The following is a 22,123-nucleotide window of genomic DNA, read 5'->3' on the forward strand; positions in this document are numbered from 1 at the left end:
GTGTTAAATTGAAGGAGCCCTTTTCCCCTCATCTCCAAAGTGCAGGCCAGCAGTTTCTCAGGTTTTGCTGCTGGTCATCATTCTGTTTCCAGGGAGCCACCTCCTGCCTTGGTCCAGTTTGGAGTCTCCAGTTTTATTACATGTTTACACAGGTTTCCCCAGAGTGCTTGAGGGGTGGTGAGCTCCAGACACAGTTGGAATACTGCCCAGATATTTCACACTGTTGTGAAGCTTGTCCATTTGAGTAGGTATATTAATGTCATGTCTGGTTTGATGGATTCGTATCATAAGTTTGTCTATTACAGGGAAGAGAGAGCACAGCAGTTAACTTCCAGGTTCTGTGTTTGCTTGTGCTGCTGGCTTGTTGGTTTAATACAAGCAGATTATTTCACTTACAAGCCTCGCTTTCTTCACCTGAAAAATGTTTCTTCTTTTAATGGGCACGATGGGTAGAAGGGCAAAGATGTGGCTTAAGTGTTTATATGAAGTAATGAGTGATTTGTGAATGCAAAGATGATAATCTCTCTCACTCATTTTCCTCTGTAGTCCTCCCAAATGGAAATGAAAGGGTTTCATTTCTCCGATGGTAAACAGAATATGTCCTCCGGAGGGTCTGTACCATCACCACATACGTACAGGTAAAACGCTTACAGGATTTAGCCTCTGTAGTCAGAATGGGGAAGAAGTAGTGTTCCCCACTTGCAGTGACATGGTGCATGCATCGTCCCTGTGCAAGATTCACTTGGGTTTTCACGTGTAGAATGTGCTTAACTGTAGTCCAAATACTTGTATCAAAATCCATGATTGTGGCTTTCATTTTTGGATGTGGGCCAGCGTGTATCTGACTTGGCCCTTTGTGCTTGTGGGAAGTGCATAAAGTTACTTGTTTACTGAGTCTGAAAGAGAAATTGGAATTGGTGTGTGCTTTTGTGTGTTCCTTGTTAAGGTGGAAAATTTGAGGATCATGGAATAAATGTTTTAGTTTCCAGCATGGTCCTTTCAAGATGAGAGGTGCTAATGTCTAGACATACCAAACCTTCAGGTCATGGAGCCTTTTGGGACATGCAGTTACTGCTTTTTTTTTTTTTTTTTTCCTCCTAACCGATCCATGTATTGTCTTTTGGGCTGGGGAGCTCACTGATCTGCGCAGCACAGACTTGTGCCCTCTTTACTGCTGCTTTGTGCTGTCTTTTTTTCTTTCACACATGAATAAGGTTCTCGTTCCATTGTAGAATTTACTCCATGAATATTGTCGACTCTTCGATTTCCAGGCCTAGCTCTGCCAGCCCAAGCGGGAAGGCGTCTGGACCAGCAGTTAGCATGGGCTCTGTGCAAGGACACTATGTACAACAGGTAGTGTACATCAGGACTTTGACCCAACAGTGTCTGCTCTTCAATAGTCATGTTTGTGCCTTGGACTTAAGAGGAGTGGCAGAAAGGCCTGTGTACTGAGGCTATATGTGGGAGCTGTTATTTTCCCGGCAGGGAGGACTGGGTGGGTGGGTGTTATACTGAGTCCAAGAGTAATGCTCTGTAATTTTGAAAGTCAGGAGAGATTAGAGGATTACCTGTTTTACAGTGTCCGTGTTTTATGTTGAGTTTTTATGGGTTATTTGCATTGCCAGACATGTGAGACACTTTGAGATCCTACATGTGGGGTGTTTCAGGACAGCAAAGTGTGATGGAGTAGAAGGAATACCTGATTTTTGGAGCAAATCTGATGTCTTGCATGAATGGTGGTCACAGTTTGTTTTTTATATCTGCCTAGAGGTCTCTGTGCTAGCTAATGCTTTGTTTTTTGTATGTCAAAAGGCAAAGCAGCGGGTGGATGAAAATAAAGCCAACCTGGGAGCAGTAAAGCTGCAAGAAACAGCTTCCACAAACCAGATGAAGCCAGTGCGCACAGGAGCGATCAAACCTCAGGCAGTCAAAGTGGAGGAAAGCAAGGCCTAGGAGCACCTCTGATGCCCAGCTGGTCCTGCTGCCTGAGAGGCACTGCAGCTTAGACTGGACCCCACTGGATCTTCTGAAAATCTCGCCAGATCTATTCCCCGTCCCACATTGACTGACTACAGCGACATCATCCAAGCCCCTCTCCCAACAAAGCAGTTTGAAACAGTGGATATGACATTGACCTGCTTGCTTTAAGAACAAACCAACCATGTGACTTTTAAGTGGCTCAAGCCATTTTTTATTTTATTTTTTTTCCCCCCGTGCCCCATCCACAGGTAGCTGTGATCGCTCACTTTGCAAAGCCCATCCTTCTCCTTCCCTACTTCTGTCTTAGCAGAGTGGCAACTGGGGGAGAGGGGTTAGTTTGAGGTTTTTCATTTTAAAGGCAGCTGAGGTTTTTACAAAAAAGCTATATCTTTGTTTATAGCAGAACTTTTATATGTTCTCTCATTTCCCCCCTTCTTTCTGCTTTCCTCATTCCTTCCAGAAAAGAATTCCCTTCAGCTAAAATTATGTTCTGGCAAAACTCTGCTTAGTTTTATATACGGTTCTGTGCTACGCTGAGAATCATGACTCTTCTAAATTGAATTTGTTTGGGTATATTTTCCCCAGATGATTTAGCCTTTCAGATTATTTGATTAAAAAAAAGGACAGTTATGGCATTCATTAATTTTTCAGTATTTTTGTTTTAAGCTAGAAGCAGTGCTTGCGTTAGAAGTAAATGTGTACTAAAGGTATATAGTAGATCAGTGCATTAATCTTGAAACCTGCACCACTTTAATTGTAGCTTTGGGGTGCCTTGTGCACAACAAAATGTGGCATTTTCGTTTTAAGGAAAAAAAAATCCACCAAATTTCTGTTGCAAGCTCATCTGGATCTAGGGAGTTTTTTTTTTGTTGTTGGGTTTGGGAGTTTTTAGTGACTGCCAAACACACAACAAAATGCAAATCATAGATTTACGAAATGTAAAATCTGTTAAGAAAAATCTCCTCACCGCACGTGGGTCAGAAGAGTTGGCCGGCGCCAACGGGTCTGTATGGACTACTTTTTGTAGTTGTGATGCTCTCTTACGCTCCCTACCTTGGCCGCTCTAATTCTTCGTGTCTCCTGGGACTTGTTCTGTCTTGTGTTCATCCCTTGGGGCTGCTCTCCTAAGCTTTGCTCTTCTCCCTTTTCCCTAGGTCTTGCTTTCTGTTCCTCTAACTCACGGCCTTTTGTAAAATTTGCATAGAAACACATCGGTAAGGGAGCCCCTCTGCAAGACAGCCATTTTAGCACACTTGGAACCTCGTTTTTTTGTGTCGGAAGCGCATGGTTACAGAGGCAGTTCGGAATCATCCTTTTACTCTCCTTCCCCAGATGAACAGCAAAGGGTTCTTAACTTCTGATGCAGTTGCATATAGTGTGTGTACAGTGTCATCACCTTACACCTTCTTACCAATATTTGATGATCTATGAAAGGAAGGTCCTAGTGGGAGGGGGTTGGGTTTTTATTTCTCTGGTAGTTTGGTTTTCGTTTATGTGCGTACATGTGTGTGTAGATTTTTAGGATGGACTTACAAGTTCCTGAAAGTGCTTGGAGTCCTTCAGCTGACAGTAGTCTTAAGTAAACTCAACTACTTTCAGCTAACTTGGTTTGTGTTGTTTAGCTTTTTCAAAATGTAAAGTAGGCTGGTCACTCTGAAGTGAGGGAAAGAAAACTTCATTTTTGCAGGAGATGATAGCTTGCTAACTGGCTGTGCCGTCTGCCTCTGCTAGGTGGCAGCAAGTCATTTGTTGGTGGTTCCAAAGAAGATATTTTGAACAAAGAATGTATTTGGGAAGGGATCTGAAAGGTGTTTTTGTTTCTTCGTTTGGGTTTTTTTTCCGCCCTTTCTGGGAAAGAGCCTTCATAACTTTCTAGGGATGCATATGAAGTTTTAAGCTAGGTATAAATAAGAATTTTATACAGTAGCTTTAAAGAGCTTAGAAACCTAAACTAACTTAGACATAGTAATGTCCCCTCTCCACAAGTGTCCCCATTGACTGTGGCAGAGAACCCGAAGGGAAAGGGATAGGATGGTACTTTAAGAAAAGTAAAAGCTCTTTTTTTTTTCCCCCCTCATGTTTTATGGATTTTTAACTTCAGAGCAGAGTGTGCCAGCATCTCTAGCGTCCTCCTTAAAGTACAGGGTTTGAGATTTAGCGACAAATACTTCCTCAGCCTTCAGACGTCTCCCAGACGTGCATCCTCATCTGCTAGTCCTGCTCCCAACATTTTCCAAAGATTGCTCCACCAGTAAGTCATCCCACCCCCCCTTTCTACTTTCTTCCTTGGAATACCATGAACAACAGAATTGTCTGTTTTTTCTTTTTTTTTTTTCCTTAGCCTTCTGCCCAGCTGGCCCTAGCTAGTATCAGCCCAGAATCTAACTGTAATGGCTAAAGAGACTTATCTGAGCCCCCCTCTTCTCATCTCCTTCCTACCCTACACACACTACTTAAGCTTTTCAAAGACACTAACCTCCTTCCTCCCACCTATATGACTTTAAAATGGTCAAATGCGTTGGAGGAACTGGGTTATTGCTAGATACAAGTTATTGCAGTCCCTCTGGTGTAAATGCCATCAGAACTACAATACTTCCTGTTGAAAAAGGTCACCCTTCTCTCTTTTAACCCCTCCATTCCTTCCCCCAACAGAATAAAACACTAGAATTTATTTATACGTATTTGATGTTGTAGGTCTAGGTGAAAAAGTAATTGTTTCACTGCTCTATTTATATATTATGTCTGAATTATTCTGTGCAGGAAAGGCCAAGAAATGCATGTGAGCTTCATTCCATTCCTCACCTTTGCGTGACTGTCAGCTGCAGTTGGCAAGACTCTCTTTTCACTTAACGGAGTTTTGTGTAATGGAAAGCAGTTTTAGAGCCCAAATTTCTAAGGTGCAATATCCTTCTTCTCTGGCATATATTTGTGTTTGTTTCTTTAAGGCTAGTACAAGGTTAGTGCAGTTTGTGGTGTTCTTGAGTCAAAAGGAAAGTCTGATCCTCAAGTTGCAGAAATGCCAAGGGTGCTGGTACGCTGATACAAGTTCAGCTTGGGGAAGAGGAGAGTTGAGATGTATAGAAGGTGGATATGGTTTATAGGGGGATAATTCTGCTTGCCATCTCCACCGCTGAAGGGTTGGGCCCTAATGATTTATTCCTTTGTGAGTTGCTTTTGCTTTGACTGGAAATCAGCTACCAAATTGCAGGCTCCTGCTAGAAAGGTGCAGTGGGAGGGAGAGGTGGAATCCATATTTTCAGCAACAATGGGTGAAGCGGAAATATTCAGAGGCTGCCTTTGCTGCTTTTTGTTCAGCTGAAGGTCTGAAGCACATGTGTAACCGGTTCTTTTATACGCAGTGATTCATGGCCTAGCAGCTGCATTCAGTGCTGCTTTCCTCTCCAGTTCAGCCTGCTTTTAGCTCTTAATTAAAAAAAAAAAAAGAGGTTAGGGAGGAAAAAAAGGAAGGGGAGGGGGGGAAAAAAAGTGCTCCAGTATATTTTTAATGACAAATGGAAGCAGCACAGTCACCAGTGAAACAGGTATTATTGTTGATCTTCCATAATTCGCTCCTGGCTCTGCCATGTGGCAGCTGTACAGTGGTCAGTAACTCTGAATGTGTTTGCAGCCCATTGAACTCCATACGTGTTTGTGTTCATGCAGAGGCACTCCATTTAACAGTTTCCTTGCAAGAATGCTGCAAAGCTACAAGCTGCCCTGTGGTTCCTGTGTATTTATAGATATATATTAAAAAATGAGCTTAGCATTTTTGCTATGTCTCACCTTTCGGCAGGCTACTATATTCACTTTCAAGCGAGCACCACTGCATGCCAAGATCTTGTTCTGTTGCATTTTGTTAACCTTCTGTTTTGCTTCTGACTGGTTAAGCACAGGTTAATTCCTTGTAGCGTGGGTTATTTTTGACGTACAACAGCCCAGTTTCCCTGTAAGAAAGATGCATTTGTGAATAAGAATTAATTTACAACAGGCATCAGGATACTTAGTTGTGGCCCATCAGCAGAAAAGGTGCATTTTTGCCGAGGCGGTGGAACTGCTGGCTGTGAAGAGACAGCAGCAGTCCAACTACTTTTGTGTTATTGTTCGTTTTAATCCAAAGACCACCAGATTTTCCTAGTGGCTGTAGACACCTGCTTGGGTTTAATGGCTCGTCCCGGCTCCTCAAGATGTCTGCAGCCACAACCTTGACCGTTCCCCTGGGAATCACAGCAGCAGCAGTGAGGCGCTCACCCTTTAGCATGTCTCGAGGCGTTGTCCTTAGCTGGAATCCTTCCTCTGGTTCTGTATAAATTGCATTTGTTGTTTCTCAAGGGGATATTGTACTCCTTAAAGCTTTTAACCTCATGACCTGTATAGTAAATTTTTTTTGGCCTTTCCTCTCTTTGTCTTTTCATGTAGACCAGATATTTGAAAGGGCAGACGATGGATAATTGTGTAACGTGCAACCTGTTTATATTTTTTGGAAACTTTTACTTGGACCGGAACTCGAATCACGGAATCACCAGGCCAGTTGCGGCACACTCTCTATTGCCCTTTTTCCTCGTTTCAGTACCTATTGTTTCTCCTTTCAAATATGTGATTGTATTAGCTCTTTCCATATGAAAGAATTCTCCTTATTTAAATAAAATAAAAAAAAAAATAAAGCAGATTATGCTTTTCTCAAATTCCCAAGTCTGTTGTCTGGTTCTTTTGGTTAAAGGCTTGCATACATGGTTTGGGGTTTTTTTTTCCCCCCCTTCAATGGAGGTGGCCATGCCACGGCGGGGACGCACGGGGGGACGCAGCTTTTGGGGTGCTGCTGTGCCCTCGGCGGCGGTAGGGGGCAAGCCGAGAGTCGCGCTGGGGTTATGGCCCGGGGCCGGGGGGTCCGGCGATGGCGGGGGCCCTCGGGGCCGCCATGGCGGGGCGGGCCGGGGACCAGTCGCCGCACGCGGGCGTTGCCGTAGCAACACGACGGCGCTCTTCCCTTTCCCCGCCCTCACGGCGCTGCGTGCGTCTGACGCTACATCCGGCGCCGCGAGGTAGGGGGTGGGGCGCGGCGCGCGGGATGGCCCCGCCCCCCCCGCCCCCGGTGAGCGTGGGGGGCCGCCATCTCCTCAGGGCCGGGGGGTCCCGGTCCCGCAGCCGCCCCCGGGGCACGGGGGGGCTGGTGGCCCTGCGCCCCCCCCCCCTCACCTCCGTAAGGCTCAAGGCGGGTGGGGCGAGGCCTGATGGCGGGGTTAGTGGTGCCGCTGCCCCCCCCGCCCCGAGGCTCAAGGGGAGGGTACGAGGCCTGGTGGGGGGTGGCTGATGACCCCACTGCTCCTGTAGCCTGGAGGGGGGAGTGGGGGGCCTGGTGGTGGGTTAGCGGTCCTATGCCACCCCAAAAAACGCTCAAGGGGGGGTACAGGGCTGGATACAGGGTGGCTGGTGGGTCCTGTTGACCCCGTAAGCCTCAAGGGCGAGGCCTGGGTGTGGGGTCAGTGGTCCTGCTGCCCCCCACAGAGCTCAAAAGGGGGAACAAGGCCTGGTGGGGGATTTGGTGGTCCTACTACCCCCTCATAAGGCTCACGGAAGGGGATTCAAAGCCTGGTAGAGGGTTTAATGGTTCCTCGAGGAGGCGTATGAGGTTTGGGGGGGCAGGTAGTGCTGCACTCCTGCCCCAGGGTTCAAGACCTGCCTGTGCTGCAGGGAGAAGCAGGGTCCTCTCCGTCAGGGTGTTCTTTGGGGTCCCAGGGCCTGCGAGGCAATGGCAGAGTGGAGGTGATGGCCTGCCCTTGTCCCAAGGCCGGTGGGGCAGAGGTGTACTGTCCCCAGCACCAGTGGAGAGCACAGCTTTGCAAGGGGCTTCTTACAAAAGTCTGTTTCACAGGGCAACGCGCAGCTGAACTGCACTTGTGTTTTGTAGGTAGTGAGAAACAAGGACGGTGGCACCGCACTTGATAGTGGTGATGTGCTCGCATCTTGCTTTGTTCTCCCCTGATCAAAGCCACGCAGACGGATTTATTCCAGTAACTTTCAGTCGTATCGAGGTGAGGAGACACAACGCTGATTCCCTACTATTTTCTGACCTAGCTTTTAGCAGTTCTGCCTGGAGAAGTAAAGAGTTCAGTCCTTCTTCCTGCAGTGCTCCCCCCTAGGCTGCGCTAGAGCCCTACAGCACCTACACCCGTGCTCCAATAGCCAGCTTTTTAAGACAGAGGATGTTTGTGGGTTCTGCCCCCTGCCCGCCCCCCCACCCCCCCAAGAAATACGCTCAGTTTGCAAGGAAGTAACTTTTTTTTTTTCTTTTTTTTTTTTTTTTCAAAGCTACCTGAGCAGCCTGGTGCCTGAGCATGTGGTTTGCCTATCACTAACATCAGAATTTGGGCTGGGAGGTTTGCTTAGCACAAAGCGGAATGTAGGCTTGAATTAAGCTATTGTGTTTCTGCAGAACTAGTGTAAGAATAAGCAAAGTTTCTAGTTTACTATTGATGACAGAGCCATACGCATGTAGAAGCAGGGCAGATGAAAAGTTACGTGTGTTAGTTTAGTAACTTCATTTTTACAGTTACTCCTGTAGATACAGCAGAAAACACATAAATGTGGAAAGCGAGAGAACTTTGGAAGATCAGTTACCATGAGCTGACTGTAGCAGAAAGTAGTGGTGTATGCTTTCTGTCAAATGATCTTCAGCTAGCTTTGAGCGAAAGGGTGACTGCTGCTCTTCTCTGTTTGTTCTCGAAGGTTTGGACAGACCTTTGACAGGATGTTGGGATTTCTGAAGAATCCGGTTGTGATTACTGCGGAGATAAATATGAACCTCATGGCATTGATTGTGATGGGATTAATAAGCCGTCTTTGGGGGCTTTCCTATCCGCGGGCTGTAGTGTGAGTAGAATAGTTTATTTCCTACTTGAATGACACAGACTTCTGTTTTTTAAACATTTGTGAGTAAGAATGCAGGAGCGGAAGAGCAGAGCTTGATTGATGTCAGCCTCTGTAAATACGGTGGTAGTGTTTCCCTAAGAGAAACTCCTGAGGGGAAGGTAAGGAGGCAAAGCCACTGTGCTTCATTGTGTTCTGAGCCTATTGCCAGCAAATCAGTGTCTCCTTCCCTAGTATCCCCGTAGCCTGCAGGATACTTCCAGTTAGACTTGACATGTTTCTGCCTCTTGTGTTCCAGTTTTGATGAAGTTTATTATGGCCAATTCGTTTCGCTCTACATGAAGAGGATCTTCTTCGTGGATGACAGCGGCCCACCTTTCGGCCATATGCTGCTAGCTTTGGGAGGTAGGGCGTCTCCTGAAATTGGGAAGCGTCTATTGCCTGTTGCTGTGGAAGAGAGAAGTGCTGGTTAGAAATGAGTTGTCAGATCCTGTTACTGGGGAAAAGCACAAGGCAGCTGAGAGATTCTGATGTAGAGAGAATTACGATTTCCCTTATTTCGTATCGCTAGGGGGGTATTGCATGAGTACTGGGGAGGCGATGGAGCCATGTATCCATTACCTCATTGTTATCCAATCCTTTGGATAAAGGGAAAGGTAAGGTCAGAACTGCTAGTGACTAGAAATAGTAGGCAACAAGCAGACTTTCAGGCCTGAGTTCCCTTCCGTAGCTGAGACATGCACAACATAAAAGTGTCTGTATGGGAAGGAGAGATTAAATATACATGTAACTTTGTCACTAAGAATCTGTTGTTCCCAATTCATATTCCTCGTGCCTCTGCACATTATCAAGGACTGCTGCAGGCAAAAAGAGGACCCTTTGGGGAAAGAGGGCTTTCGTGTGTGGAAAAGCTATGTGTTCGGGAAATGGTTCCAGGACCAATTTACCACCAGTTTTTATAGTTGTTTTGAGACTGGAAATTCTGAACTGTTGCTTATGTTGTAGGTTACTTAGGAGGATTTGATGGAAACTTCTTATGGAACAGGATTGGAGCTGGTGAGAGCTGATTTTGACTGTCTCATTCTTCTGAGAAAATAAGCAGTATTTCGGCGGCTGACAGATTCCTTTTGCCTGACTAGTGGAAATAATGCTTTATCCGAAACCTTCACTTCTCTTAAATAAGTCTTCTGCAGGTCTCTAACAGAAGTTTAAGGCATTATGATTCCATAGCACAGATTTTTAAATTGGTTAAAACAGTTTAAGGAGTACAAGATGGACAATTACTAAGAGTAGGAGTTAGATTCAACAACTTGTTGTAGTCGTAAGGAGTTCTGTATTGATCCATCTTCTCTGCAATTAATAGTTTCCAATTTGTGCATCACTGTTGCCTCCTATTTCAGAATATAGCATGAACGTTCCTGTTTGGTCCTTGCGACTCCTGCCAGCACTGGCTGGTGCCCTCTGTGTGCCTTTAGCATACCAGATTTTGGTAGAACTGCAGTTTTCCCACTGTGCTGCACTTGGAGCTGCTCTTCTGATTCTCTTAGGTAAGATTATTCCCCTGGGCCGCATTCTTCATACAGGGGGAGAAGGGTCCCTTTTCCCCTTGTGAATTTTTAGCGCACATAAAGGGCTGGAGTAGCATCTCCCCACAGAATGCTAACAACACGTCAGAGCCCGCTTTCAGCCCTGGCCTATATCAGTCCCTGCTGAGCCTCTCTGGTCCCCTCTATCCTTACAGCTCTGCAGCAGGCTGCCATTCTAGGGAGAGGCTTTGTACAAGTTCATTTTGTTATTAAGCAAAGTGGGCAGCCTTAACAGCCTCACAGAACACCATGTTTCTTGCATCCAAGGAGGCCTGTACTCTCTTCCCCAGGTTTACAGGATGAGTTACAACATACTGTTTTTTAACAGCAGGACGACCTACTTACAGTTAGATCTCATCAAATTTCTTCATCTCCAAACTGCAGCAAACCAGTCTGTGTCCTTAGCGCCATGATTTGACACTGTTCTAGTGTGCACAACTCAGTTCGTTCTTTTTCTCTGAGGGTCTGCTGGCAGCTGCCTGAAAGGGAAAGAGCCTCTCAACAGCTCTTTAGCACTCTGATAAGAGAAACCTCTCCTACCTACCAGGTGCTCTGATTCTGGCTCAGGGAATCCTGCACAAAGCAGCTCATTGCAGCTCCCTTTCTTGAAGATTTGTCATCATGCTCATTGCCTGCTGGGGTCACTGCCTTGACTCTCATTGCCTTGAGAAGCACCTCTCTGGATTTCCCAGCATTGATTTTCTTTTCCTTTGTAGGCAAGCACAGCACCTTTATCTGCCTTTATCTGCCAGACTTTACTACTTGCCCACCTCTTTGTCCTTGGAGACAGTTATGGCCATGTACTTTGCTCCTGCTGGAAGTTTTTTGTCCCTTTAAACCCAACATCTTATTACAGCCAGTAAGATTGCAAATGAATTGGCTGTCCTTAAAGGGGCAGGTCCTTCTGTTGGATAATGATGTGACTGTCTGAGGTAGCACTTGCCTATAGATAAGTTTCTCTAATTTTGTGTCTCTCTCTCTTTTCCAACAGAGAACTCTTTGATCACTCAGTCAAGGTTCATGCTCCTGGAATCAATATTGATTTTTTTTATCCTACTTGCAGTTTTGTCCTACCTGAAGTTCTACAATTTGCAAAGGCACAGGTAAAGCTGGATTGTCTCCCATCCTTTTGGATATTCTTGTGGCGACTCCTTTTTTGTCACAGACTGTGTGTTTTTTTTCTGTAAGTCACTTCACTGTTCTGCAACTCACTTCACCTGTCTGTAAAATCCGATGCTTTGACCTCTCATGTGGCTGCCCCAGAAGTTTTCTCTTCTGAGCAGTGTTAAAGACTGTTTTAACTGGTAGCAAGGTTGTCTTTTTTATTTTACAATAAAAATAAAATCCCTTGGGAGCACTCCTTTGCCCACCCAGATTTTTTATTGGAAGGTTTCCTTCTGTGCACAGAAACACTGATGATAATAGGTCACTTAACGCTCCTTTGTTACTGTTTACAGGCACTGAATTTAGGGATCTTTGTCTCTTTTCTTGTAACTTCACAAGTTCTCTGATCCTTGCAGAGGATAAAGTAATCTTTAATAAAGTAAAATTATCTTTAAACTGAGCCCAGCCAGTGATTTAATACATTTCTTTTATCTGTAGTATCAGAAGGCAGGTAGCGTTCAGTTTTGCTTTTCAGGATACAGAGAACCTACAACACCCTGTAGGTCAGGGCTGAGAGTTGGTGGCATGGGGGGTTCAGAATGAGGTACCTCTGAGTAGAATAGCGAATAGTGGAGTCCTGCAAGTTTTTTTAAAGTTAAATTATCTGAATTCAGGATCCTAAGAAGGTGCCCAGATCTCACCATAACACCCTTTCCTTTGTCCTTTTATTTAAGTTCCTTCTCTGGAAGCTGGTGGTTTTGGCTTCTGTTGACTGGAGTAGCTTGTTCTTGTGCAGTGGGGTAAGTGATGACGTCTTACTTTGTTTTAGAAAGCTGACTGTCCTGCCTGTCATCTGAGGTATCAGTGGGGCTTTGGATTTTGAAGACTGATTCTCAGTGCTGTTCTGAGCAGACAACTCCATGACTTTTTAGTGAGTTAGATCATTTCTATAGAGAGGATGTCAATTCACAGTGGGCAATACCAGGCATTAGAGGGTACTGTCCTGGGAAGAACAAAATGCATTTCTCAGAGATGGCTTTATGTTATAACTTAGCATCTGCATTTCACCCCTCCCTCCTAGTTGCCTCAAGCTTCAGTAAGTCTGAATTTAGGGACTCTGCTTTCTGATCTGCCACCTTGTTATCAAGGAGGTTCTCTGTCACTGCGGTTATTTAATGGAATTGGCAAACAAATGAGATCTTCTGCTGTCAAAGCCTTGAGGCTTATTTATGTTGTTGTACCAAACGTCATGGATCTAAGTCCTTGTACTTTAATGCATCCTGTTCAAGAGAAAGTATGAATACCTATTGTATTAGGTAATTGCGTAGTTTTTAACCATGTTCATTTTTCATGCACTTTCTTCTCAGAGTGAAATATATGGGCCTGTTTACCTATATGCTGCTCTTGGCTGTCGCAGGACTCCACTTCTGGCACATGATAGGAGACCAGAACTTGTCAAACGTAGGTAGCACAACATGCAAAATACATTATGTGTAACTTTTCGGTACAGGAGTCAGCTAGGAGCCTTGCAAGCCCACAGATAACAATGCTGTCTGTAGCTGGTTTTTGTACTAAAATTCCTTGTCATTGTCTGCAAACGCTTGTGTCATAGAACAGTTTCCCGGCTCAGTTGCTGGAGAAGGTGGAGTTAAATTTAAGATAAGCATGTGTGCACGGCTGGCTTTTCTGCTCTTATCCATGTCCTGGTGATATGTGGCTCAAAACCTATAACTGTTTCACATACCTCCTGCTGGCTCCAGTTCAAATCCTCGGAGGAAGTTACCCAGCTGAATGAGGGTGGTTGGGAAAACTTAAAAAAGACAAAACAAACCAAGTGCACTGGTATTTTTAATATTTTTAATATCTGGAGCATGAAACCACTGAATTCTCTGTGTTCTTCTAGGTTTCCTTGATGTGCCATTTTCTAGCTAGGGGACTGGCCCTCATCATCATCCCAGTGGCAATCTACCTGTCCTTCTTCTATGTTCACTTGACTTTGCTGTATCGCTCCGGGCCTCATGACCAGATTATGACAAGTGCTTTCCAAGCCAGCTTAGAGGTAAAGGAAATGTGGTCAGGAATGTGATTTATTAGGGGAGGAGAGGAGGAAATCTGTCTTGTGTTCACTATTAGAAGAAAGGTGTGCAATCTTGTTCCTTTGATCCTGCATATTTGTTCCTTTTATGTCATTTAACTACTTTGCTGCTGTAGTACTGCTTTAAGATGAAGCAATAATGACCAAAATCCTAATAACAGATGAAAAGCTTTCCCAGTGAACCAAGAACAATATGTTCACACTTCTGCTGAAGATTTGTCCCTTCCTACAGGAAACTCCGCAGAAGTAGATACAGTACTGAACTCTTGACGTTGTATACTACAGGATGGTAGTATGATTTTCTGTAGAAGAGTGCTTAGTCTGTCTTTTAGAACAGCATGGCTTCCCTGAGACCCTGTAGTCTTTCACGCATTGGTGTATTTACTATCTGCTGAGTGTGGTGCTGCAAGACTTGATTTTTGTAGGTGCAACCAAATGAGAAGGCATTGTGCTGAGATACTGCTGTGTTAAAATGACTAGTGACTCTTGCTAGAAGTTAAACAGTCTCTGGGTTGTTTCTTCTTCTTTCCACTTACCCTATCATTATGCTTCTCAGGGTGGGCTGGCTCGAATCACTCAGGGTCAGCCCTTAGAGGTGGCCTACGGCTCTCAGATTACTCTGCGGAACGTGTTGGGCAAGCCCATACAGTGTTGGCTCCATTCTCACAAGAATACTTATCCCATCAGGTGAGGAAGCTGGTTGGGTCTGTATTGTTAGGGCGAAAGTATGCTCTAGTTCTTCCCCTGTCAGTATCTCAGTTTGGGTCCTGGCAATCTCTTCATTAATCCTTCAGAGCACACTGCAGACGCACAGATTCTCTGTGCTCTGTAGGAACAGAGCCAGTGATCTGGTGCTGGTTTGTATTGCTGTGACTGTTGAGCACAGAAATGTACTGTTACACACCTGTGGGGTTTTTTAAACCTTCTGTACAGGTATGAGAACGGCCGAGGTAGTTCCCATCAACAGCAGGTGACCTGCTATCCCTTCAAGGATGTGAACAACTGGTGGATTGTCAAAGATCCTGGAATGTGAGTATGCAAGAGATTTAAATGCCAAGCTGCTGTAAGCGTAGCTTCTATGTGCTTCCAGAACCTAACCAGGGCATAGCTTGGATTGGACATAACTATTCTCTGCTCATGGGTGTATGTGTTATGCTGAGCAAGTAATTTCGGCTGCAGAGTTGGTAAGGGCGGCTGTTTGCACAGTCCTCCTCAATTATTGAGGATTCCGAAATTCTGTCTGAACTGCTCCTGCCAGAGTGTGGGCTGTGCTGTGCACAAGGGGAACTTTAAAGGCTCGTGAGACCGGTGGGAACTCTTCAGGTGCTTTGCATGAAAGGGAAGTTCTGCTTTTTGAAGTGTGTGAGCCATGGCGTTAGAGTGCCTTGATGAGTTTTATCAAAACTGAATGGGTCTCAGAAGAGAGTAGAAATCACTTTCACAGAATGAGTATTTCTTTGCATTTGAAGTGTGGGATGAGCTGTAGAATCTGCCACATGGGGAGGGATTCCAAGTGGGTGCCTGTGCCTGAGAGGCCTGGTTCGTGCTGAAGTGTTTTGCCATTGTGACTGTCAGCGAGGAGCAGGATTCTTTGTTCTTGTAGTTTTGCCAGTAGACGCCCTGATCATACTGATCAAAAAGTTGCTTTTGTAGGTTTCTTATGTTGCTCTGGGAACTGTATAAACAGTCCTACCAGAAGGACTGTGTGCAATCATATCCACGTTGGGAAGGTTTGTACATAGTGCAAACCTTTTAAGCAGGGATTGTACCAGAACCACAGAAACCCGGTATCTTCTTAAAATTCTTCAAACTCAAGACTTCTACGAGCCCTGGAGGATATGAAGTCCTTCTATGGAACAGTAAAATACAGGCAGCAGTTAGGTGAACTGCAGCGTTCCCCCTTGCCAAAGCATGCCTTAGCCCTGTCCAAAAGCAAGATGAGAGTTTGGTCTTCATGGTGGAGATAGCCATTGATCTCTCTTATAATTCTGCCAAAAGCGACATCAGTTGTAGTAAGAACACCTGTCAGACCTCACTGAGGCACTTACTCATTTCACAGAAGCCACCAAACAGCTGTGTGGTGGGAATAATCTGAACTCCCTCCTGACTGACCTGGATTCAGATCACTGACCTAATGGCTGGGGTGTCGGTATCCCATTACCGATCCTCTGAGTCATTCTGCCCTTAACTCACCTTTGCCTTGATGAGCTTTGTTTCCATTCTGGTACAATCTATAGATTGCTTGAATTTCTTATCTTACTGCCCAAATGTCTGTCCCTGCCTGCAGCTTCTTGACCTAACAGTTTGATCATGGCAAGGTTGCATTATATAGAAAGCAGAATGTAACCACTTCCTCTTGGGTGTCACTCCACCAGGCAGCAGCTGGTGGTGAGTAACCCACCCCGTCCGGTCAGGCACGGACACATCGTGCAGCTGGTCCACGGCATCACAACTCGATACCTCAACACGTAAGTCCTTTCCTCATCCTCTGCTCTGCCGAGCCTGCTGGCTCATTCTGCTTTGTTGTCTTTCAGAATTCAGAATTCAGGGGTTGAAGCACAGTGACCCTTGCATTCAGATATGCTGTAAACTGCCTGTTATTCATGGATTCTTAAAACGATGGGGCTAGGAGGGACCTTATGTGGTTACTTACATAAGCCATCCCCATGGCCCAGAGAAAGGATGCTGTATGCTTATTTATTTTTTGCGGTTGACTTGGCAGTGGGATTTGATACAATCACAAACTGTTCAGTGACTGCCAGCTGTTCCTGGTCTTCTCTACTAGTGACCTTTAGAGGGGCTAGTGGTGGTTTCACCCATGTTCACAATTCATGATAGTTCTACAGATTCCTAAATACATAGTCCCTTTGGTGAGTCTTCATCCTTGCCCCTTCACTGCTCTGCTCCAGGCAGGTGCAGATATTTAGTATTTTGTGTGCCTGTTAACCCAAAGTCACTTACCAGCTCCACTGACTTTGATGGCATACTCCTGCTGAAGGTTGTGCTCTGAAAGTTAGGAAGATGTGCTGGAGAATCCAGTGTACTGTGGCTGATTGCCACGGATTCTTGCCTGTTTTGCAAAGGCTGTGGTATGAAATTGCCTCCTGACTGCTTCCAAAAGGGTGTCTGCGTGTACTTGAATATCACTCGGATTAGGAAGGGGGATGTTCTGAGCTTGGGTTTTTTGCTATGTCCCTTCCAAACCTAGTTTGTTCATTACTGGAAACCCCAGTGAACAGCATCTCTGTTTGTCACAATCGGTGCTTGTTCTTCAGCCTGGCATAGCAGGCATCTGTATTGGCTTCCTCTGAGCCTGTTCCTGGCAGCTCTTGGTGGTGGGGAGTGTTCTCTTTCAGAGTAAACAGTGCAATCTGTATAAATGAGTTTGCTTTATTACTGAATCTGGTCTAAGCCAATTCAATACCTTTATGGGTTTGCTTTTTATATGAGTTTGGGAAATGGTGTTGGAGGATCTTACTTTACTTGTCTTCTAGGCATGATGTTGCTGCCCCTCTTAGCCCCCACTCCCAAGAAGTTTCCTGCTATATTGATTATAACATCTCCATGCCAGCACAGAACCTTTGGAGAGTGGTGAGTGGTGAAGGGAAGGGAGGAGCTCATCATGCTCCAGCAGAAACAGCTGAGACAACGTGACGATCAAAAGACATCTTTCTGTTGTAGGAAATTGTAAATCGGGAGTCTGACACAGACGTGTGGAAGACAATTCTGTCAGAAGTGAGGTTTGTTCACGTGAACACCTCTGCAGTGCTAAAGGCAAGTGGATTTATGTTTATTTGCCTGTAGCTTTTCCTCCATGCAGTTCTCGTAACCTCATAAGCTACTACTCTCTCTGCTCCAAAATGCCTAAACTGCTAAAACAAATAACCAAGTAAGTAAATAAAAGGAAACAATAAACTTGCTCAATGTGATAAAAGGGCAGCATGTGTTTCAGGTAGTTGTACTACATTCCTTTTCAGCCTGCAGCGCTGTCCTGCTTCTCAGGATGTTGTGAACACTGTTCACGACTGGGGCTTAGATACTGCCTCAGAAATGGATGCTGAGTCTGTGTGTAGTACGTGACAGCAGCTGGAATGGTTAAGGATCTCATCCCAGAATCACTGACTTTATGGCTGTAGCATTTGTTTGAGACAGTATTGCATGGTGACTCTTCACATACTTTCTAGCAGTCCCTTGCTGTGATCCACTGCTCAGGCAGGGCCTAGGAGCTTCCACCCTGAAGTTCAAATTGGCAGGACGGTAAGTTTACGGTCATCTTTCACTTTCAGCTCAGTGGAGCATCTTTACCCGAGTGGGGATACCGGCAGCTGGAGGTGGTTGGAGAGAAGATGTCCAAAGGCTACCACCAGAGCATGGTGTGGAATGTGGAAGAGCACAGATACGGGAAAAGTATGTCTCAGCCATGTTCTCGAAGCAGATTTCTGCGGCTGGGAGAGGCCTCATGTTGATGGGAAGATGGTTTTGGGTTTTTTTTTTTTGTGTGTGTGCGCGCGTGCGCGTGTGTGTGTTCAGCAGCCTCTGGCTCTACCATGACGTCAGAATCCTTACAAATCCCCTTAGAGTGCTCTTGCAGTTGGACTATGTATTGGAGAAGGGCTCCCGGGAGTGTGAGGAGCCAGGGGTATATCATATGTGCTCTCTCCCCTTTCTAGCTTTCTACCTGTTACGTGGTTATTTCTGAGCTATGCTGTTTTCTTCTAGGCCAAGAGCAAAAAGAGAGGGAAGTGGAACTCCACTCTCCCACGCAGATGGACATAAGTAAAAACCTCAGCTTCATGGCAAAGTTCACGGAATTGCAGGTGAGTGTCTTCTTACTCCCTTCATCTTTCCTTCCGCTGCAGAGCAGGAACCTGAGCATTTCTGCAACCTCTGAGCCTAGGCTTCATTGGTTATTCCTTGCTGATAGAGTAGTTTGGCTTCCTCACTGAAAAAAAAACCCCATATTTCTGAATGCACTTAGAAGGGCATTAGGGAACTGCGCAACTATGCTATTCAGTAATGAATACCCAAGTGATTCTGTAAAGCAAGAAAGGGGAGGAAGATCAGTTGGGCACCCAGAAGCTGTCTGAAACTGAACTGTAACATGTTGTATATGCAATCAGTGGTGTTGAAGCCCCTCACTAACATTGCAGAAATTCACTAAGGGAAGTGCATTATATAACAAAATAAAACCATTGTATTGATCAGTATCCAGTATGAGGTATGCAAAAATCTTTCTCCACTCCCAGGTTAAGAACTTGCCGCCTTACATCTGGCATCTGGAGCTGTTCACCCACGCCTGCTATCCCACTCGTTGTTCCAATTCTGAAAGCCTTCTGTTTACTTTTTTCTCCTAGTGGAAAATACTCACATTAAAAAATGAAGACACAGAACATAAGTACAGCTCCTCTGCTCTTGACTGGATCACGATGGACACAAATATTGCCTACTGGCTCCACCCGACCTCTGGTGTAAGTATGAGAGGTAGAAGTAAACGTGAACCTGGTGAAGAAAGCAGACGTCAGTTCAGATGTGAGCTCCATGAGCGTGAGTGAGAGCAGGGCTGCAGTTCCAGCCAAGATGCTGCTCCAGGATGGACTCATCCTGTATTAAGAATATATTTTCCCTGAGGGCTGGGGTTTTTTTGGCATGTGATACAGCTTTGACACTAGTTGCTTTTAATTAAATCATGGCTTCTTGCACGTTTTTGTTTTTTTTTTTTCAAAGGAAAACTGCAGTTTAATAGTTTCCATTATTGATTCCATTTAGAAGATGGGTTCATCTCCAGTAGCATCTTTTAAATGCTCACATTACGAAAGAGTCTTAAAGCAGCAAAGTTTATCAACTAGCTTTGTTCCAGGAAAGATCAGGTTACTAGCCAGGCAAATTCTGACATTTAATTTAGCAAGTATGTGTAGGTAATATTTAAACTTACCTAAAAGAACTGCAGCATGTTCCGGCTTCTGGCTTAGCCAGCTTACCATCTTCTATCCTTCAGGCCCAGATCCACCTCCTTGGGAATGTTGCCACCTGGACTTCAGCTAACGTTGCTGCTCTGGTCTACATGTGTCTGTCCCTGTGGTACTTGATTCGACGAAGGAGGAAGATTTACGACATTCCCGAAGGTCTGATTCGTGTGCGTGTGTGTGTCTGTGTGTGTCTGTGTGTCCATCCAAAGCTACGTTTTGTTTGGGTTTTTTTTTTGCAACTATGTGCTAGCACTTTTTTTCCTGCCCCCTAACCCTGAAATTTTTATTTGGGATGCACAAACATCTAGAATAGCCCATGAAGAGACTGATTATGGTCATCACAATGTGACCATCACCTCATGAGACAATATAGTAGCCAGCATAATATTTATTTGAATCATTCCCTGGATGTAAGAAATCTCCAGGCATTAGATTTGGATTCTACTGAGCCCTTTTGTGATGATTTAAAAGAGGTAGGTACTGGCTGTGTGGGGAGGGGTTTATTTTAGATGTGTTCGTTCCAACAGGGTCACCATCTCTTCTGTGTGGCTGGGCAGTTTTACACTGACCTTTCTGGCGGTACATTTTGTTGCCATCCTGTGAAGCTGCTGCTTGTCGGCTGTAATTTGTCTTGATGGGTACTTCATAAAAGCGTGACAAAATTTAACCATTTCCCTCGGTTGAGTGTGGTCCAGTTAAAGGTCGTATTAGCACGAACTGTAGAGAGCGGAGAAAAAAATACCAAACCATGCAAGTAGGCAACCTCTTATTAGAGACTTTAGGTGTCCAGGGACTGTGCTTTGAGCTATCTGTCTCCTGTCTCTTGCAGATGCATGGCAGCTGTGGGTATCAGCCGGGGGGATCTGTGTTGGAGGCTGGGCTGTGAATTACCTGCCTTTCTTCCTGATGGAGAAAACACTTTTCCTGTACCACTACCTGCCTGCCCTCGCATTCCAGATTCTCCTGATTCCCATCGTATTACAGCATCTCAGTGATCATCTCTGCAGGTATTTGGTTTTAACAGCTAGATAGACGGGAGACGTGACGTTCTTTTCTCCAGCCAGGGTTGATACCTTGGCAAGCTGCTGCAGGGAAAGCAGTGATTTTTTTCAGCAGTGGCCATACTTCGGCATTTGCCTTTAGAGAAGATAGGCCCTATCTAGGTCTTCCTTTTGGATGAAGCGTTTGGCCAGCCTTGATGTAACTTGACCACTCTTTCCATCTCTTACCCCAGATCTCTGCTTCTCAAGAGCATGTTCAGTGCATTGATCGTAGCCTGGTTCTCTTCGGTTTACCTTGTCTACTGCACATTCAGCCCTGTGACCTACGGGGAGCCCTCGCTCTCTGTTACTGAACTCAAGGACTTGCGCTGGAAGGACAGCTGGAACATCCTTATCCGAAAACAGTAACAATTACAGTCTTGTGACAGGCAAAAGGAAACACCTTTTATGCAAAGCCAAGAATTTATTCTTAGTATAATTGAAATCTTAACAGTCTGATCAAGTAATTGATCAAGAAAATAAAAGAATACTGTTACAAAAAAAAGGTCTCAGCAGTAATATAGCCCTTACGAGCACAATTCCCAATCTCTTCCCCTGTTACATTCACCCTTCCACTGCCCCTCGGGGCCTGAAGGTTGCCGACTTCCGTCGACAGCATCCCTGGTCCTTTGCTGGGAAGAATGTGCTGCAAGGGTTTCTTCTTCCTCTTTCCTGGGAGTATGATGTTGATGGTTTCTTCCCTCTTGCACTATGTTGCACTTAGGGCTGTTTTATATGTTCCCTAGCACCTTGGTCTGCAGTTCCATGTTACTTGCAACATGGATACTCTCAACATATTGGATACTTTTCTGTTTTCTTTGTTACTCCTAAAAAATGAGTTTTCCCAGCTCCAAAGTTTACACATCTTTAACTATCTTTAGCATCATCCCATGACTATATTCCTCAACAATGCATTATTATTTGCCCCCACTTTCAATGTTCTGCTATCATCATCCTTATTTCATTACATTACAGCATTAAGCTAAGTTTATAAATAGTTCATTCTGCATAGAATGACTTGTTACTATTATCTATTTATAATCATTTGGCATAACCATAATTTTTATGAAGCTAAGCAAAAATAAAACAAATAAACATTAAAAAATTGCTGTTACAGCTAAACAAGCTAAAAGAAAGCTTCAGGCAGGCCAAGAAGTCAGCCAAAGCCAGAAGAATCCTTCGGCCTCGCGCTGTTCGCAGGAAGCCTGTGGCCTGCTCCTGGCAACGGCAGTGGTGTTGTACTTACTGGGCTGCAGGCTTACACCTCAGCTCTCGCAGGAAGAGGAACTCTGGGCAAGGTAGAACTGATCAGGCTGACAGAGAAACCTGCTCTAACTTGTACACATGGGTTCAGGGTAAAAACACCGCGGGTAACTCAGCCCATGCCCTGGCCTGCGCCAGCAGAGGAATTCAGAGTAGGAGACAGTGCGAGTGAAGGGCTGGGATGGCTCAGTGGGGAATTTGTAACAGCTCTGTACAGGTATTCCA

The 22,123-nt window shown here is 45.1% G+C and overlaps 2 protein-coding genes across 8 annotated transcripts in view; both read left to right on the forward strand.

The window, feature by feature from the left end:
• PRRC2B (proline rich coiled-coil 2B) overlaps positions 1-6,662 on the forward strand; it is a 50,842-nt gene extending 44,180 nt beyond the window's left edge. For 4 of the 6 annotated variants that reach the window (XM_076355463.1, XM_076355465.1, XM_076355468.1 and 1 more), the window contains 3 exons: positions 547-638; positions 1,233-1,353; positions 1,813-6,662. In XM_076355463.1, the coding sequence (XP_076211578.1) occupies positions 547-638; positions 1,233-1,353; positions 1,813-1,953 (354 nt within the window). In that variant the 3' untranslated portion in view covers positions 1,954-6,662. The remainder of the gene's footprint in view (positions 1-546; positions 639-1,232; positions 1,354-1,812) is intronic. The other 2 variants (XM_076355466.1, XM_076355467.1) reach the window with 1 other exon arrangement.
• Positions 6,663-7,084: 422 nt separating this feature from the next.
• Positions 7,085-21,580, forward strand: POMT1 (protein O-mannosyltransferase 1). 2 transcript variants are annotated; one of them, XM_076355733.1, is made up of 21 exons: positions 7,085-7,177; positions 7,886-8,009; positions 8,704-8,847; positions 9,143-9,249; positions 9,850-9,900; positions 10,245-10,391; positions 11,422-11,533; positions 12,269-12,334; positions 12,902-12,995; positions 13,438-13,593; positions 14,186-14,316; positions 14,563-14,658; positions 16,005-16,097; positions 17,124-17,220; positions 17,311-17,403; positions 17,916-18,036; positions 18,349-18,446; positions 18,984-19,097; positions 19,625-19,751; positions 20,425-20,602; positions 20,830-21,580. In XM_076355733.1, exons 3-21 carry the CDS (start codon positions 8,726-8,728, stop codon positions 21,002-21,004), a joined length of 2,178 nt encoding a protein of 725 aa, XP_076211848.1. In that variant the 5' UTR covers positions 7,085-7,177; positions 7,886-8,009; positions 8,704-8,725; the 3' UTR covers positions 21,005-21,580. The 2 variants fall into 2 exon arrangements, with proteins under 2 accessions (XP_076211848.1, XP_076211850.1); XM_076355735.1 differs by lacking the exon at positions 9,850-9,900.
• The last annotated feature ends 543 nt before the right edge of the window (positions 21,581-22,123 follow it).

The sequence above is a fragment of the Aptenodytes patagonicus genome, chromosome 18, assembly GCF_965638725.1.
Source record: "Aptenodytes patagonicus chromosome 18, bAptPat1.pri.cur, whole genome shotgun sequence".
Taxonomy (NCBI): Eukaryota; Metazoa; Chordata; class Aves; order Sphenisciformes; family Spheniscidae; genus Aptenodytes; species Aptenodytes patagonicus.

Excerpts from the sequence above, each read along its gene's own strand:
- POMT1 (XM_076355733.1), top strand. The coding sequence starts at position 8,726 with ATGTTGGGATTTCTGAAGAATCCGGTTGTGATTACTGCGGAGATAAAT. Across the intron at positions 9,901-10,244 it reads ATGGAACAGGATTGGAGCTG|AATATAGCATGAACGTTCCT; the intron begins GTGAGAGCTGAT and ends CTCCTATTTCAG. Across the intron at positions 17,221-17,310 it reads CACAGAACCTTTGGAGAGTG|GAAATTGTAAATCGGGAGTC; the intron begins GTGAGTGGTGAA and ends TTTCTGTTGTAG.